This window comes from Phragmites australis, chromosome 3, assembly GCF_958298935.1.
Source record: "Phragmites australis chromosome 3, lpPhrAust1.1, whole genome shotgun sequence".
Classification (NCBI taxonomy): Eukaryota; Viridiplantae; Streptophyta; class Magnoliopsida; order Poales; family Poaceae; genus Phragmites; species Phragmites australis.
Window position 1 is genome coordinate 40,137,037 of NC_084923.1, and position 11,763 is coordinate 40,148,799.

General features: G+C 44.9%; 1 protein-coding gene across 4 annotated transcripts; it reads right to left on the reverse strand.

Annotated features, from left to right (window-relative positions):
- Positions 1–2,677: 2,677 nt before the first annotated feature.
- LOC133913055 (uncharacterized) lies at positions 2,678–6,562 on the reverse strand. 4 transcript variants are annotated; one of them, XR_009908976.1, is made up of 4 exons: positions 5,741–6,562; positions 4,840–4,892; positions 4,596–4,761; positions 3,119–3,257 (listed from the first exon to the last, which is right to left on the reverse strand). XR_009908976.1 is itself a non-coding variant. In XM_062356093.1 (3 exons), the coding sequence occupies exons 1-3, from the start codon at positions 6,300–6,302 to the stop codon at positions 3,018–3,020; spliced, it is 855 nt and encodes a 284-aa protein (XP_062212077.1). In that variant the 5' UTR covers positions 6,303–6,551; the 3' UTR covers positions 2,678–3,017. The 4 variants fall into 4 exon arrangements, 2 of the variants coding, with proteins under 2 accessions (XP_062212077.1, XP_062212079.1); XR_009908977.1 differs by lacking the exon at positions 3,119–3,257 and adding an exon at positions 3,872–3,887; XM_062356093.1 differs by lacking the exon at positions 4,596–4,761 and having other exon boundaries at positions 2,678–3,257; positions 5,741–6,551.
- Between the last annotated feature and the right edge of the window lie 5,201 nt (positions 6,563–11,763).

Genomic DNA, 11,763 nt, shown 5'->3' on the forward strand with positions numbered 1-11,763 from the left:
ATGAGATACAGGCGGAAGGGATGATCTGATGCAGGAGAAAATAAATGCTCAGGGGATTTTAGACAGGTTCAGGCCGCACGGAGCGTAATACCCTACTCCTGTGTGTATGCTATAAATGCTCAGAGAATGTCTCTCTAAGGATCTCTCGTGTTACAAGGATGTTTATCTAAGTCTAGAGCTTCGTATTTCTTGTTCTTCGCCGGCTTGTCTTCTGTGTGTCTTGATCTTCTCCGAGTTCCAGAGTTGTTCGTCCTTCTTCTCCGGGGAGCCCGCCCCTCTTTTATACCCCGTCGGGGCGGGTAGCGTGCCCAGAAAAGATGGCGCGAGTTCTAAGGCGCCATAAATGGAAAGCAACCATCATGGGCTGCAGTTTGATGTTACGGGGAGGGTTGAAAACGCGCCCCCGTCTGGTTTTGTCGTCATCATCCTGCTTTTCAGCGGGTGCTGCGGGGAGGGCCCGTCGGGCAGCCACCGAGCAGCCTCACGTGCCCGCCCGGTCAGAGCGAGCCTGACACAGCAGGGCGGCAGACGATATGCCTCGAGCCCTGTGACGTTATCTCGAGGCGCGCCGGATGACGCGCGATGGGACCCGCGCATTAAATGTCCCCACGCCTCCCTACCAGACCGTGGCAGGGACTGACAGCAGGCGTGAGGGGAGTGGTTGGAAGTGACAGGCCACACGCCCTCTTAAATGCAGCATCGGGCCTCTCACCAATTGACACCTCACCGCTGAGCCCCTGTGGGGATCACCGGTGAAGGACTTCTCAGATCCTTGGGGAACTGTGAGTGCTCAGGGACTACTGTTTACAGTCCCGAGCACTCTCTCCCGGATATGCCCTTTCTTGATCCTCGGGGAACTCGGGTGCTCGGGGACCACTGTTCATGGCCTCGAGCGCCCTCTCCCGAAACTTGACTGCTCGAGTCCTCGGGGAACTCGGGTGCTCGGAGACCACTGTTCATGGCCCCGAGCACCCTCTCCCGGAACTGTGACTTCTCTTGTCATCGAGGAACTCGGGTGCTCGGGGATCACTGTTCATGGCCCCGAGCACCCTCTCCCGGAACTTGGCTTTCTCGGGCCTCGGGGAGATAATCCCCGAGGGAGGGCGCCACGTGACACTCTGCTGTCCTGGCCTTGGGACTCGAGGACCCCTGGTTCCCATGTCACCGATAATATCTTATAGACAGTGGAACAACAAATACTGTATTAAAGAGTAAAGTATACTTTTATTATCTTGTGACACAAGATGCAACTATTCATACTATATCTAGAAGTGCTAAATTGATATAGGACTCTAGATGAGCCATAATTATATTACCTTGTGGAACAAAGATAAACATACACAAAACACTATATTCCACCAAGTCTCAAAGAAATATGTTGAGCTTTAAAGATATCTGACAAAATGGATATCACATTGAGACAATGTGTGAGGATAATTTGAAGTACCTCAACATTACAAAGATGTCACTGCAAAAAAAAGTATATGTTTTTAGGAAGGGCTCAACGTAACTACTTACAATTTGCTTTCTCTACATCATTGTGTGCTACTTTGTCTACATTGTCACCGTTGTCGCCATATGCTACAACAAGATCAACTTCGACTACCTCATCTTCGTCATCGCATACTACATCGGTATCACAGGAGCTTCTACATCTCACGTCGTCATCTGGTACGTACACTGCAATCTTACTTGAGTGTTTAATCGAGTGAACTAGTCAATATACTACTCGAGTGTTTTAGTCGATATATTTCTCGAGTGAACCAGTCAAGATCCTTTTAAATATCTAATTGAGGTTGATTGAGCTAGTCAAATTCTAATCGATTATACTCGAATCTTGTCGAGGTTTGTGCTCGTCTAAGCTAGTCAATAATTGATAATATATATCTATTCATGTTATATCAGAAATTGAATTAAATTAAATTTTAAAGTGCTATTATTCCAAAAAATGTTAATTTACTCATAAACACGGCAAGCTCGAAATGTGGAGATGATGGACCTGGGTTGCTGCAATGGCCTCCTGCTTGACGGACACGTGGTCAACCCGGTTACAAGACAGTGGAGGCGCAAATTGGCTCGGCCTTGTTATCTAGGCTGACATTGGGGCAGCAGTTTAAGCCCATGTATAGGATAAGCCTTACATTTTATCGCAAGGAGCAGTACTTGAAAATTCAGAAATGGATCTACATGTATAGCAGCATTGACAGAGACAAAAGCCAGAAAATTGGACAGCACACATGGATAAGATTCTTCCATTAAAATCGACAGCGAACTCACGGACTGCAGACACTGCACGGACTGTCAAGTGAAAGGAGAGGACAAGGGCGGTTGTTCGTGTTCCCCGGTCACTGAATGGACGCAATTCCCTGGTCAGAAAGTGACCGGGACAGCTCGATAATGATGTGTAGCCAAACAAATCTCCAAGCAATCAAAAGACAAGTTTCGCCTTCCAAAATGCAACACAGGCACTAACATTAGATGGGTTCATGCTATAAGTTCAGCCCAGTCAAGGTTGTGCAATTGGTTAATGCTAGCACACTTGACAAACATCTCAAACTGATAGTGCAATGTTTTCAACTACAGCTCTAGCATGGCTGCATGGGCACACTTATAAGCAAACCTCAGGATAAAAATGGTAATTAAGCAGGCCATTCAAACTATAAACACAAGGAGGGGCTGAGAGCAAACAAAAAACATAATCCTTGGAAGGAAAACTATACATGCAAGTCGGTCTGTCGAGATATACAAGCATCAGGGAAACTGTGGCGCATAAAATCTCCCTGTACACTGCACCAGATTATACAAACATTCAGGTTCGTGGTTCGAGGGATGCCAAACGCGACGCTTCGGGAGCAAATTCGCAATTTACACGGCCACCACCAAACACATCCATCTCCAGCCTTCTTAAGCTCTAACATGGTGAAGCGTGACAAAATGCTGTTCCAGACAACAGCATACTATCGATGCTTCTTATGCATTTCGGAAAACCGCTGACCAGTTGTTTTAGCGAGCTAGAATTAAATAGCCCCACTAAATTTCCTGAACTTCAGAGGGAGAAAACTATTGGAATCAGCATTCCTCTTCTTGCCAAAATTGCCAGGCGCAACCCCAATAGGTGAGATTGACGAAGTCGTGGTGTTTCTCCGAAACCTCCCCATGTTCCAATATGAGAAAGGTTCATCAAGTTGGCTGCTAGAGCTAGGATCATGCCTTGCAAAATTTTGCAGTATCACATTATGTTGTCTATCATGTAGATCCTGCAAGAAATGGCGGACTGATTTTTAGTGAAGGAACGATGTCATATCAACAGTTAGCGCATTAAGACCAGGTTTCTTTATCAGCTACTCATTCTCAGCAGTACAATTAGGGCCTTTTTAAAAAAGGGATTTTGGAATCCAAATCCTAAGGATTTAGTACAAATCTGACCTAAATCCTAAATATTCCTGGAGCAGATTTCCTCTACCAGACAGGCCCTAGGGAGTTTGGATCATAAGGATCTCCACCCACCCAAACAGCCCAGTTATACTGAAGTACTAGATTTCTTGTTATGATAAAATCTATCTGAGATTCTATGTAATTAATCATGAACATGAATCTGTGTGATTCAGCAAAAGGGAACTGGTAACCAGATCATGCAATGACTATACAATCATTGGCAGTTAGCACTGCTTATCCTGTAGCTGGAACAACAATGCCTAGAAACTACACTAAGATGGTTCATTTCATTTGATTTAAGAAATGGATCATCAACAATAGTTGCTTTACTAAGTGGAAATTATGTGATGTATTCCTGTTGCTAGAAAGTTTTACTTACCATTATGGAACATGCCTCTAGAAGATAAAATGTCTTGGCAGTTGATCACTAGCTAGGGATAAGCAAGATCTAACTGAAAAATGGGAGGGGGCACGGACTGATAAGCTAGAGAATTTAAAATTAAAATTGTATTAATCTTTTGATACCATGCAATCAGCATCATTCGTGTACCCAGATTTTTCATCTAACACATGAAGCATTATACATCATCTTGCAGATCTTATTTTGTTTTTCATTTCTACCTTGATGTAGATCATCCAAAATGAAGTGAGGCTCTTGAGTCTTCATAAGCACTAAATAATCAAGGCTATAGATTATTAAATATTCCAGCTTTACAGGCGTTCTTGTTAACCTGCTCTTTGCTAGCAACCACTGATGGTTTCCACAATATGGAACTCGTTATCCAGCAAACACAAATATAAGAACTTAAGTGAACAGAAATGGTAGATGCTACTTGCTAATATATTAAGTTACCGAAGCCCCTAAAATAACTACTGATGCCCACCACAAGATTAGCTTGTGTTGGTCAAATGTCTAACTAGCTTGATCAAGATGGGTTCATTCTTACGGTTTTCTAAAGATCTAAAACTTCCTGTGCAAAAAAGGGTAAATGCTCTTAACAACATGATGACCTGATGTTGATAAAAAGTCTAACAAGCACTATAATGGTATGTTCATCTAATTTTCCAAAAGCTGCATCGGTCCTAATACGAGGCCTTTTATTGATTATCATTACGTGTGCAACTACAATCTGTCCCTAGATGATATCATTGTCTGGTACCTTCAATTAAGTTCAGGACATTAGGTTGGTGTTTCATCCAAGGTCTTTCGCACATTTTCGTTAACCTGATTTCCCCGGTTCTCCTATAAATTCAGGTTCAAAATGGCACCTTCATTTATCCTTGTGGGAGTTATTCATTATTTTTTTTGGAAGTGCTCCTAGAAACCTACAAAAGAATGAATCGCTATTGCCCACAGATATACATGTCGCCATGTAATGCGAGAAATGAGGTTGAAAATCTTACATTAAGTGTTCTTATGGGAACCATGTCCAAAGCATGGCTAGGATAAGCAGCACCTACACAAATAGAAATTTCATCATCACAAGATTACGAAGATCCAGTGGAAAATCAACATTATGTGTGGTGGCCTCCGATGCTCTAGCTGGATAACAACAGTGAAAGAAATAATGTGCAACTGACTGAGTGCGTTTTGTTGCAAGTTATTAGATCAAAAGCTCGTTCCCAGTATCTATGCATAATACATGACAGTTATAATCCAAAAAAGGAGCTATCTAGAGAAAAGTGTATGAAATCTCTGGGATGACGGGACAAAAAAGAAATGGAAACATGTTGTTCATGTAGTCACTATATTATCAACTAAACTAGTAACACAGTCATAAGAAAACTTGCTTCCATAGCACTGTCAAGCATCGTTATCTTAGATATAGAAATTTCTACGAGTTCTGATGCACTCGACAAATTCATAGGAAACAAGCTGGGGGGGGGGGACTTGAACGGGGATGTTGAAAAGGCTATCAACTAATGAGGTGGCCGAACATTTGCTAAAACAACATGTAAATCCACTTAATTGCAAATCGAGTGTATCCATCTTCCTCGAGTATTCCTCAAATTATCGTATCATGTTGGCACAATCAATGTGCAATAGGTCTTCATAGTTGCTTGGCAGTTTCCGTTAAAGTGAGCATCATGGTTCTTCTACAACATCAAAATGGTTTACTGTTCTCAGTGGATCGGAATTTTTACCTAATTGTCGCTTATTAGTATATCAGTCACATTGTTGGCTGGAATTTGTACATGAACTAACAGAAGAAATTGCAACTTCGCTTTAATGAGTTTGAATTTACAAAGTTGTACGCATGGAGGAGAAAAGCGCACGACGAAGGAGCCAAAATCAATTTCATACCTGCAGCTCTCGCTGTCAGCCATGCGGCGTGGGAGTCGCCGCCGCCGAACACCCGCGCCGACAGACCAGAATACCCGCCGCTGCCGCTGCCGCTGCCGCTCCGGCTGCCAAGCCCCACCAGCGGCCTCACGGGCGCGACCTCCCCGAGATCCGAGACCGGCGGCAGCGGCGGCGCGGGGAGCCGGAAGAACGGCGACAGCATCGGCGCGCCACCACCGCCACCAGAGGCCCCAGCGGCGGCCCACGCGGCGACCGGGGCGCCACGCAGCGGGCGGGGGCTCCAGCGGAAGGGGCCGAACCCGACGCAGCGCGGCGGGGCCGCCGGCGGGGGTGGCGGGGTGCGGGACTCGTCGGTGGAGACGGCGTTGTCCTGGTGAGGGGGCGGGGGCGCGCGGAGGGACAGGGGAGGGGGGCGCGGCGGGGGAGGCGGGTTGGGGGTGAGGTGGAGGCGGCGGATCCAGACGGAGGCGAGCGGGTCGGGGGCGGGCGGGAGGTGGTGGTGGGAGGGGAGCGCGGAACTGCGGCTGCCCACGGAGCTACGGAGCGCGAGGTGCTCCGACATGGCGGCGGCGGCGGAGGTGGAGGATGAGGAGACCGCCGCGAGGAGGGAGAGGAGGCGACGTGTCGACAAGACTGGAATCGCTCGCTCAATCGCTTACTTCCCTTCGCGATGGAAGAAAAACTAGTGCCATAATTTGATAGACTCGGAATATTTGTCACACGTCATTTGTATTTTGCTTCTTTTCCGTCTACAGTATTAGAGGGGCGAATCACTCTCGAGTTCCGCTGCTGATGCGCTGCCTCTCTCTCACTCTAGCGGATTAAAAATTCTGAGTCCTCGATATGCGGTTGTAGATACTTCTTATTATTTAGGCTAGATAGATTTATCCTAATGATAGCTATGGTGTCTCTATCTAGGGTTTTGATCCTCTTTGACATCTCTGATAATGATGATAGTGTTGGTGTCATCTCTAGCGATAATCCAAGGAGGTTAGTATTGCTCTATCTTTCTGTGAATAGAATGTAGCTTTTAGTGATCCTTATGTCTGGATTTTACTTTCAGCCCGACGACTATCGCTGGTGGTAGAGTTTCCTTCTAGACGAGTAGTAGTAGAGTACCCATAGCAAGTAGTTGTAGATTCATCTTTAGGTTGCTGCTCTTCGTCGAAGATAGTAGCGTAAGGTTTCTTTCTCTCCCGCGTTTGGCGAGGTGGCGGCTAATGTATTTTTAGTAGCGTAGATACGTCTTAGATGTTTCATAGCGTTGGATGATGCGATAGATTTCAAAGTTTGGAGTTTCCTCTCGACTTAGCAGTGGAACTAGTTCTGGTGACGGTGACCTTTCACGGTGGTAGTAAGCGACGTCGAAGTTAGAAATGACCAAAGAGGACTTAGTTGTAAAATTTTCTTTTCATAGTCTTTGGTGTAATATGGGGATATACTGTACTACCGTTTTAATATAATTTCATCCCTTGCAAAAAGAAAAGAAAAACTAGTGCCAAAAATTATTACAAAACGATCCCTCGTCAAAACACAATTCCTCTGTCGTCAATGGAGTACTGTAAATGGGTTATTCCGCACAACGGGCAGATGGGTCGATGGCTATGCGCCACCAACTTAGACAGTTTCTGCAACAGCAACCAAAAAGGAATCTAGGCCCATGACTACGGTTCCTGAAGCACAAAACATGTAGCATACAGTGGGATTCGACAAGCACTCCATGGCTCTAAAGATCGGGGCGATGGATTCTCGATACATGGAGAAAGATGGCTTGCATGTTGTGTGCTAGCTATTTCGGTGGATGGGGATCTGAAAGATGTAGTATCAAGCTGAGGGCATATTTTGTTTGTAAGATCTTCTTCAATCATATTTTTTTTATTTTATTTTTTTTCTGTTCTCATTCTCTTTATTTTCTCTCATCTCCAACAACTTCTTTTCAAGTGAAATTGCGAAGGGAAAGGAGAGATAATCCTATCCTGAAAAGAATGACCCTGAGAATCCTGTCGTGAAGGGAACCGTAAAGAAAAACCGTTGGAACGTTGAAGAGAAAAAAAATCACTTCATAATAGAATTTTCGTCTCCGAAAAGAATCCATTAGACTCAGCCTAAGAGAGTGGCCGGAAGGAGTCCTTTTACTACCGACGTACATGTATATTCCATGTTCATGTGCCTAATAGATTATTTTTATTAAGCAAATCCACTTATTCAAAAGTAAGCGCGGATTCACCTAAGTGTGTATTTGATGTCTCCCGTAATTTAGTTTAAAATCCAGACTTTTTACAATGAGATGACAATAAATCCTTGAGAGAAAAGGACTCATACGGAAGCTCCTAGTTTCCATTCAAATTCAATATATCCGTCGGAGACTTTTATGCCTCCTTTGAACTCGGGATTTTTTAATCTCAAATCCTATATTTTTCCTATAAAATTGAACTGATTCATGTAACATTCTTGTCTGATTCGTGTAAAATTTCTACATTTTATAGGAGCCCTTAGGGTATGTGCGCAAAGAAACCAAACATATGGTTCCTTAATTATGCGGTTCCTACTTAGGTCTTTTTATGTGATAGTATATCCTCTTCTTCTAATAGACATTAGCCAAGGTTATTAGCAACTTGTAGCATAAATAGGGTGTTAATCAACATCTTTTTAAACCAGGAATATGATGTTAGGCAATATTTTTTTGTCTAAATTTCCCAGAACAAGTTACGCTTATACATTCTTTGGAGTAAGTGGAATAATCAATAGTTCATAATCCAAAATACGCACGGCTTGATCAAAGTTACAGACCCAAGCATATCACCCATGCACAGATACACACGTCTCCAATAATCCCAATACACACTGCTATGGGAATATGTTCTTCCAGGGAGAGGGTGCAAAAGAGAGGTTTCCCCCTCCCGAACACGGTATATTTTGGTTATTGATCGGTAAGCTATTACTAATTAGATTATGCCAATTCAAGCAACGAGAAAAAAAAATACTGACTCAGAGTTCAAAGCTGCAAATTAGATTAATTTAACCACCTTAGCCTAATGCTAGTCTACCTTGTAGAAGTACTTCATGCTATAAGGTACGGTCCGCTTTTCATATACACATAATTTGTGTACAAATACACATATACACTACTATAGAATCGGTCTTTTATACTAGCTCATCATTGTCGGTTCTCAGTGGGCCGGCAATGATAAGCATCGCTGCCGGTTCGCAAGCCACGTGAAAAAAATCGAGGTATCGTAGGTTATAAACCGACAGTGATAAGGTCATTACTATCAGCTCGTATTAAAAACCGGTAGTGAATGTCATCACTGTCAGTCGTTAATACCAAACCGCAATGAAGGTCGTTTCGGACTCGAATATTTCATTGCATCCATTTAATCTCACCACGTCCGCTCATCCGGTCGGCCACAGCTTAAAAAAATCAACTTAGTAGCGCCTCCTCCTCCCATATGGCCAGCCTTATCTCCTTGATCCACCCGAGAGAGAGAGAGAGGGAGGGAGGGAGGAGAGAAGGTGAGAAAGGAGAGAGAGTGATGTTCGGCTTTATCTCCGGCTGAGCACCTCCTCCGACCGAGCCTCCTCCTCTAACGGCCTCAGTGCGGATCGGTGGTCCCTGGTGATGCAAAGCTACATGATCTTCTCGGTAGCCTCAGTGGCATCGTGGCTCTCCTTGACGAGCCGCGCGACCTCGGCCTTAGGTAGCCACAGCCGCACCGCGTCATCGTCCCCCGCCTCCATCGACGACGCGGGCGATGACCCCACCTCCGCCATCGCCTTCACCGCTACGACCATGTCCGGGGCTAACCGCCGCGTGAGCATTAGGCTCTCTAGCCACTCCCTAGCGTCGTAGTGGAGCGCACCGGACCATGTCCTGGGGTGCCTCGCGGAGCAACCCCTTCGACGCCTCCACCGATGACGGCGAGAAGCAGAGGCCGACCAGTGATTTTTGTGATTACCAATGTGTGTATGTCGAGGGTTAGTCCATGACAATGATTTCAGGGTATGCTGGACAACGGATGCGTGAATATCATTTCAAGAATTGATGTGTGCGCGTACAATGGACTCAGGGACACAGGGAGTTATACATGTTCAGGCCTCTCAGAGAATAATACCCCTACGTCATATGTGTTGTATTATGAGGATCTCAATTGGTTACAGAGGTAATTCTAGCTGGCTGCTAGACTTGATCTTCCTTCCTTTACAAATGGGGTCCTCATTCCTTTATTATAGTAGGGAGGAGAAGAACTTACGTGTGGGTCTAAATAGAAGACCCTGTTCATCCTAATATCTAACCCAAGTCATTATTACGGAGGACCATCCTTGACCACTTGTTTGATCAACCTGTTGATAACGTCCCATCCGTCGTGTGGTGCCGCATCGACCTGCAAAAGTCCCACTCTGTAGCATTTAATGCTACGAGATGGGACAAGACCCCTTTGCATCGTTAATGACTTTGTCCACTATAGTTGGAGCATGAGGAAGGAAACCACTTGAGTGGATATCAATAAATATGATTGGACAGATTATGTCAGATCCGACCCTGTGACAGTAAGGTCGGTCACGAGTTTATGTGATGGTGAAGGGATACTAGTCGCGTATATCTTGTACTGGTCATGGGAATCATACCCTAGTTGCATAACCGACCAGTTTTAGATAATATACTCCTCTGGCCATTATATCTCTCGCGAAACCCATTTGCCAGGGTACCCCTTTACTCAATACACCGCCAATAGCCCCTGAGCTTCCTCGTGACCTTGGCCCGACCTGGTCACACTACTTGGGCCCCGGGCGGACGTAGTCTGCCTAGAGAGTGGTCATTGACGCCGTCAGTCCTCAGAGTACAACTCTGAACTTCACTTCATGTGAGGAGGTTTAAATGTCCCAAGAGGAAAAAAAGAGGGTACGAGAGAGAGAGATATTGACTGCCGATGGACCTAAAGGACTCTTGGTTCTTTCTGTGCGCCCCTCCGGTTTTGAGCGATTTGAAGGCTACGCTGGTTGGGATGTCGTTGTGGTTTTAAAAAAGATGAGTGCTTGATGGCCTTTCGAATCAGCCCTCGCCTTCCTTCTCACCCTCAAGATTTTAGTGCCTAGGGTCCATTCACCTTCATCCCGTCCCGCATTCTGCCCTGTAGTGTCTGCAGGCCCTAAGGCCATGGCGTATTACTCTCACTTATCATCGGAGAGGTCGATAATCTCGGATGGCTCGGCAGGGGCAGAGTTGGCTCTGGATCCGGATTTGCTCGCCGTGGTGCTTCCAGAGGTGGCGATTGCCTTGGGTATGCTTGCGAGGTTGAAGCCGATGACCATCGAGCTACGCCCATCCAAAGAAGTGAAAGTGCATCTAGCCCCTATGTGTGGTTTTGGTAATTAATGACAATACCTATGGACTAATAATGGTGTTGAGTTTGTTAGTAGGTTGTTCCATAGGTGATGCATGGATAAGAGATATGCATGAGCTCTAAGTGAATGGGAAGAATGAAAATGCATCAAGATGAATGAGCTCTAGGTGATGCTCGGGTAAGTGATGACAATGCCTATGAACTAACAATCATATTGAGAATTGCTATTAGGTTATTCCATAGGAGATGCATAAATGATGAAGCATAGATTCTTTGAGAAATGCCATTAGTTCAAAGAATTGCATCAAAAGTCATTGAGATTTTAGTGATGCTCATAAGAAGAAGAAGAAGCTCAATGAGATTAGCAATAAGCTTGAACGCTAAGTTACTTGTGGAGATCAAGTAACTAAAGGTATGCTTGTCAATAGAGTTTTATGGACTAACCCGTGTGCTATGTGTTTAAAAATGAGTGGGGTTAGGTTCTATATGAAGATTGACAATATGCATGAAGGCTAATAAGTTACTTGTGGAGATCAAGTAACTTAAGGTATAAATGTTGTCATTTAGGTTTTATGGACTAACCCATGTGCTTTGTGCTTGAGAGTGAGTTGGGGTTAGGATCCATAAGAAGGCATAAGTTGAATTGAAATCATATATGCCAAGAGTGAAGAACAAGAGTGG

Excerpts from the sequence above, each read along its gene's own strand:
- LOC133913055 (XM_062356093.1), bottom strand. The coding sequence starts at position 6,302 with ATGTCGGAGCACCTCGCGCTCCGTAGCTCCGTGGGCAGCCGCAGTTCC. Across the intron at positions 4,893-5,740 it reads GCTGACAGCGAGAGCTGCAG|GTGCTGCTTATCCTAGCCAT; the intron begins GTATGAAATTGA and ends CTATTTGTGTAG. Across the intron at positions 3,258-4,839 it reads TTCCCATAAGAACACTTAAT|GATCTACATGATAGACAACA; the intron begins GTAAGATTTTCA and ends CATTTCTTGCAG.